The sequence below is a fragment of the Protomyctophum bolini genome (assembly GCF_963924005.1).
Source record: "Protomyctophum bolini genome assembly, chromosome: 16".
Taxonomy (NCBI): domain Eukaryota; kingdom Metazoa; phylum Chordata; class Actinopteri; order Myctophiformes; family Myctophidae; genus Protomyctophum; species Protomyctophum bolini.
The window spans coordinates 18,605,179-18,611,748 of NC_137877.1; the positions used below are offsets into that span (position 1 = coordinate 18,605,179).

At 40.2% G+C, this 6,570-nt stretch overlaps 1 protein-coding gene across 6 annotated transcripts in view; it reads right to left on the reverse strand.

The window, feature by feature from the left end:
• Positions 1-4,647, reverse strand: part of epha3 (eph receptor A3) — a 147,491-nt gene extending 142,844 nt beyond the window's left edge. For 2 of the 6 annotated variants that reach the window (XM_080786346.1, XM_080786348.1), the window contains exon 1: positions 4,448-4,641. In XM_080786346.1, the coding sequence (XP_080642472.1) occupies positions 4,448-4,571 (124 nt within the window). In that variant the 5' untranslated portion in view covers positions 4,572-4,641. Of the gene's footprint in view, positions 1-4,447 lie in introns of all 6 variants that reach the window. The other 4 variants (XM_080786345.1, XM_080786347.1, XM_080786350.1 and 1 more) reach the window with 2 other exon arrangements.
• Positions 4,648-6,570: the final 1,923 nt, after the last annotated feature.

Here is a 6,570-nt window from a genome sequence, read left to right on the forward strand (position 1 = left end):
GTAAATAATAATAATAATAAAAGGTTAGCCTACATGGCGGCTACTGTACCTTTGACTTGTGGCCCCATAACAAAGTTTAATCCCAGAACTAATTGGCCGATCACTTAATATCTTCATAAAAGTATGACCACCAAACTTTATGGCTTTGTAAAGTAGCTATACAGCACACTCATTATCCTCCTTTAAAAATAATACGTGCGTTTTATGTGTAATAACAATAATCATCTCCATTCATATCCTGACCCAATACGTCACCAGAGCCCAGAAGCCACAGAAAGCTCGTAATGTACTTGGCTGTTGTTATTTTAAAGTTCTCTCTTTTTATGAAATGAAATGAGAGTTCCATGAGAACCCAACACCCAATAAGGTCCGCAATTAGCCTACTCCCTAAACTGTGACGTGACATACGTGGACTAAAAACAACGATAGCTTGAAGAAATGTAATACAAAAAGCAATAATCAATTAATTTGACCGTTTGAAGTGTTGAAGTATTCATTTGCAATTTTGCCAGCCTATATGAGCCATAGGCCTATATTGATTTCGTAATTCGTATAACTCTGGGACTGTGTAAATGGAACCAAATGAACCCATACGGACGTCGGACGGTACGGGTCCATTTGGTTCCATTTACGCACTCCCGGAGTTAAATTAAACCTGAGGATTTTCAGCACAATAAGCTGAGGTATGGCGATACGTCACCGAACATTATTTGCAGTTATGTACGGCTATTTGCCTATTTCCCCCCATTTCTGCCTTAATTTCCCTAAAAAATATCAAGTTGGGCGGTGTACGACTGTAAGTGTACCTTCTTATCTTCTTCTGGTCTTCACCTGGTCTGTTTGCTGCTGCTAGTGCTACGTCAGTCTTTTTTTTTTGTTTTACCAAAACATGCATTCAGGAACAGGGAGGTCTTCTAATCTGCTTCGCTATCTTTTCATTTTGACAACTATAACTTCAGCACAACAATAAAACAATAGGCCTCTCGATCTCTCTCTGTGCCAAAAACGCACCACTGCTCCTCGCGTCACCATGAGGCTTTCCACCTCACGGAGACGGCATGCTCCTCCAATACTGCGCTAATCAACAATGATGCATTGCACCTGAACCACCTGGGTATACCAATACCATGTGTAAAGATTAGGGGGGGTACAAGTAGCCTACCCCTACTGTGGAGAATATATGCCTTGTGGAGTTGTGAAAGCGATCAGTTTGTTCAAATTGACATGGTATTATTTTACTATAATTTTATTAGCCTACAGTATAATCAACAGAATAATCAACGCAGATAGACAAAACGACACCCAAGGATTTGAAGTAAATGTATTTTTCCCCTGGAGCCATGAAGTTATGGCAGCTGCCATTGCTTGCAAAATTCCACTTTAAAGTTTATTGTGGGCCGAGTAGGCTGCTACATTAATTAATCTATTTGTGTTGACTTCTAAATCATGCAGACAACACAATTATTTTTACAAAAGCCTTTATGATATATAGGCCTATATTTAAAAAATAATGATAATACATGACATTTTAACTGTCAGGTCTGTTTAACCTTTTCACCCAACACCGAATTCAACAGCACGCCACCGAACCCCGGTACATAACAGACACACACAGTCATAATTAAACACCAGATGCAAAAAATACATTTTAACTTGTTTTTGTTGATTTCTGAGTCAGTGTTGTTATTGTACAGAAAGAGACGGAGAGGTCTAATGTGTTTCTATAGAGTAGACAGACTGTCGGCTCTGCAGCGCCACTCACTGGTAGACGGTGGAACACATTAGTGACGATAAGATACTCAACTTCATCATAATCATATTATAATTGAGAGCCAGCGGTAAACAACACGCATGCGGCGCGCGCGCACACACACACACACACACACACACACACACACACACACACACACACACACACACACACACACACACACACACACACACACACACACACACACACACACACACACACACACAGTTTCTAAAGTTTTCATATAGATAGAGGGCTATAAAAACAGAATATAAAAGGATAGGCCTACTATAAAAGTGCTTCTCAAATATTTTCATGTCAAGGACCCTCACACAGCCACATGTATGCCTATGCAGCTATTTGGCCGCGGACCCCATCTGCAAATAGCGTATAGGCCTATACTATAGGCTCTTTGTTGTTCCATGCAGAGCCCGGACCACGTACACTTTGAGAACCACTGGCCAAACTGTTTATGTGGAAAGGTAAATCAAGATAATAAGTCAAGGTGAATTAAAATATGATGTTGGCATCTATATACAACGATTAGTTGGTCTAGGCAAAAATTATCCTTCACATAGGACGAAGTATAGGCCCATGCACTTGACCTATACAGTCACTGTCACATTGACCTCTTCCAAGTACCAAAATATAGGCATATATGCTGGCATTTCATTTTCATCAACTTTCTCTTATAGATTTCACAGACCATGGATTACATGATACATATCTTTAAATGGCCTATTGATCTGCGCGCCGAAGAATGGTCAAATAAAAGCGATCACAGTCAGTGTACAATTGAACTAAAAAACGATAATCTATGTTGAAAATCAAATGTATACTCTGTTGCAGCTCGTGTTAATGGAGCTATTAGTAAAATAATGTTCTCAGTTATAGCCTACCATGATCAATTTAATTATAATGCGTATAAGGAGGGAGCTTTAGTCAAACTAATCGCTCGCCTGTCTTCAAGACAACATAATATAGGCCTACAGCCGTGTTATAGGCCTACATCTAAACGGCTAGTGTCTAGGCCTACTGCAATAACGTATCATTCTCTACCATTTTGTTTTATACGATCTTGGGACTGGGCGCAAATTCGGCTACATACAAGCCAATACAATCACGCAACGGTTTCATGTTTTTGATACAAATTGTTTTTGTGTAATTGTCCCTGTCAAATGAAAGCTTCGTGTTGCAAATAAATATATAAAAACTTCAGACTGAAGCCTATATTGCCTAATAGTATCATAAATCGTTAAACCTTGCATTTATATTATTAAAACACAATTATACCAGTGATTTCATAGCCTATATATGAGACGTGGGGTAGACGTATATGTAACATGGCCACGGACACTCCACTTGAACACAACGACAAAGAATTATTCTATTATTCTAGCCGACAAGTAGGCCTATAGCCAGGCTATACGGAATTGCACAACTGGCATGCAATTCAAGTATATTCCAAATAATGTAAGGCTTTTAATGTCGTAGTATCGGGAAAAATAAGCCAGACAGATGAATTATCCTATCCTCACAACCAGATGCATTACTTTTGACGGGCTATTAGTCAACATAAAAACATGTCATTAATTGGACTCTTGAAGAAGGGCTCCCAAAGGACCAATAAGGTCCCTTAGAGGGGTCTGTAACTCCAATACAATACGGGTCAATTTGGTTCCATTTGTTAACTGCCTAAATTAGCACTGAGGATTTTACAGTGAAAATTGGGGGTTCCCAGAAATAAATATGGCGGTTGACGGTGAACTAATGCAAACATGGGACTGTCTGGGGGTCCTTGATATTAAAAAAAGTTGAGAAAGAATCACTGATATATGTAATCCATATCCATAAGCAAAACAATGCGATATAGCTAAACGAGCTTTCTAACCCGTGATAATACAAATCTTCATACAAAACAAGGGAGTATTAATTGACTAGGGTAGCCTAATTATATTTAGGCTATACAAGTCATCATCGCGTTCAGATTCAGAAAGCTGCTCATAACGATCCCAGTTATATTTTCTCTAGTTTAAACTTGCGTGCGTGCATGTCCGCTGCACACAGCCTATTGTGTCCTCCTGGTGTAATAATAAACAGATTGACTTGATTGCAGGGAACTCCCGGGCACGGAGTTCCCTGGCTGCAATCAATCTGACAGTTTATGGAACTACAACAAATAATCATAATAATAAAACTCTGTGTTAGAATAGAAAATAGAATCCATACAACGTAGCCTAAAACACATTGACAGACACTTTCAACACGGCCGCGTTAACCTGCCCTGTCCTGCTTCAATCGGATCGGGATTTTAGCCGATTTACGTCTCGACTGTCTCGACCCCTGCCGTTAGAAGGTGGTCTTTCTGTCTTTATCTCCCCGCTAACCGTGGTCCGATCAGTATCACTCTTTCTTTTATAACAAACCAAGGACCAACGGCTTTTTACTTTCTCGGACCCCGGAGTCCCGGACTCCCGGTCCCCTCTCCTCTCCTTTCCTTTCCGCGGCGGGTCAGAGAGGCTATAAAGTCCCGAATCGGGACTCCCGATGATCCATCTGACTGCACTTATAGCAAGCAGCCCGCTGCCCACCACTCCGATATTGACAACTGAACACAGTCACAAGCAAGCACGCACGAAAACATTCCCTAGTCCCTGTCCTCCTGCAGCTGCACACATGGCTCGTGTTCTTTCTTACCTTCATTGTTGGGGTAGGTGACGCTGGAAGCGGAGGACATTAGTAGAAGAATGAAAGAATAAAGGCTCCTGATATGTCTGTGTTTAATAATAATAGTATCCACAGCGGTGGCGGAGGCAGACATGACGGGACGGCGGTTCTTCACTACAGAGAGAAGCAGCGATGCAGCGGCCAGAGGTACAACATAACTCCATGTAGACCCAGAGCTTACTGACTGACTGAGACTGACTGAGACTCTCTCTCTCTCTCTCTCTCTCTCTCTCTCTGAACCTAGTAGACAGGAAGCGCTGCTTTCTCCCCGCTAGGTCCTAAAGAAACCGTGTTTAAAAAGGGGGAAAAAATAAAAAAGAAAGAGAAGGAAAAGTTCACCAGAGGTCACTTTTAGCACGGAAAGATGAGGATGATGATGATGATGATGATGATGAAGAGTGTCTTTACATCATATTTGGCGGACATTTGACCCAATTTCTCCTTTAATTGTCAATGGCAAATATTGAGATGTGTGGGGACAGGATTTTAGTCATATTTACATGACGTAAATTTCCCCTTATAGAGCACCGAAGTCTGATGTCACTTTCAGTAGAGGGCGCCAATACACAGGTTAATGTATTTTTTGCAGTGAAATCTCCATAGGGCGATTTTAGGTCGCTTCATATAAGAACTGTGTTTGAAAAAAAAAACGACCACCCCGGCCTTTCTGTCAGGGGGGTGGCTGTGCGTCGTTAATGATGTCCATTCATATTTGATACAGCCAGTTTCTGGAGAAAATGGAATTAATGTGGCCGTTTCTGTTGTGCGACGGGCAGATGTAGCCACCTGCCTACCCGGAAATGTATAGTCTCTTGGTTGTTTGACTAATTTCCAACGCCTATTTTGTTACTCTTTGGGTATATATGTGTACATTTCCACCTTCAGTCGATGCTTCATATCCATATGAGTGAAAAGGCCGGGGTGATTGGTTTATTTTTCAAACACAGTTCTTATATGAGGCGATCTAAAATCCCCCTATGGAGATTACAATGCAAATAAAAAGTACACAAACCTGGGGACTGACGCCCTCTATACTGACAGTGACGTCAGGACTTCGGTGCTCTATTGTCAATGGCATTTAATGTTTGTGTTGCCACAAATTCACATCATATTTGGCGGACATTTGACCTAATTTCTCCTTTCATCGTCAATGGAAAATATTGAGACGTGTGAGGACAAAAGCTGCATAATGCCCAAACCAAACCAATTGCATGTGTTGAAATTTGCACAGATTAAATAGTTTTTTGTTTGTTTTGTTTTTGTAAATTAACACCCTTATGTTGACGCCCTTCATCACGCAAAATCATCAAAAGTAGTAGATCTGTAAAGCTTGGCCGTTTTAGTTATCAGCGTACCAAACACAACTAGGCCTATATGTGCCTATTTGCTTTAATTTGTGTTAATTTGAGGAACTATCAAACAATAATCTATTTCATTATGCCACTCACCAACCACAGAAAGATGAGCTGCTTAATCCTAACCCATGTTCTGGTCACAAATTATTTTATAATCCTTTATTTTCAAATTAATATAATCCTTTATTTTTCAACATTTAAAATATAATAGGCTAGAAATTATCCTGTTTTGGCCATAGTATAGCTGATCTATGGTGTATTCTTCTATAGTGTTACGACACAGGGTCATAGTAAAGCTGATCTATATATACTGTTCTCTGACAGATTCATAGTAAAGCTGATCTATGGTGTGTATTTCTATAGTATTATGACAGGACCATAGTAAAGCTGATCTAAGGTGTGTATTTCTATAGCATTATGACAGGGCCATAGTAAAGCTGATCTATGGTGTGTATTTCTATAGCATTATGACAGGGCCATAGTAAAGCTGATCTATGGTGTGCATTTCTATAGCATTATGACAGGGCCATAGTAAAGCTGATCTATGGTGTGTATTTCTATAGCATTATGACAGGGCCATAGTAAAGCTGATCTATGGTGTGTATTTCTATAGCATTATGACAGGGCCATAGTAAAGCTGATCTATGGTGTGCATTTCTATAGCATTATGACAGGGCCATAGTAAAGCTGATCTATGGTGTGTATTTCTATAGCATTATGACAGGGCCATAGTAAAGC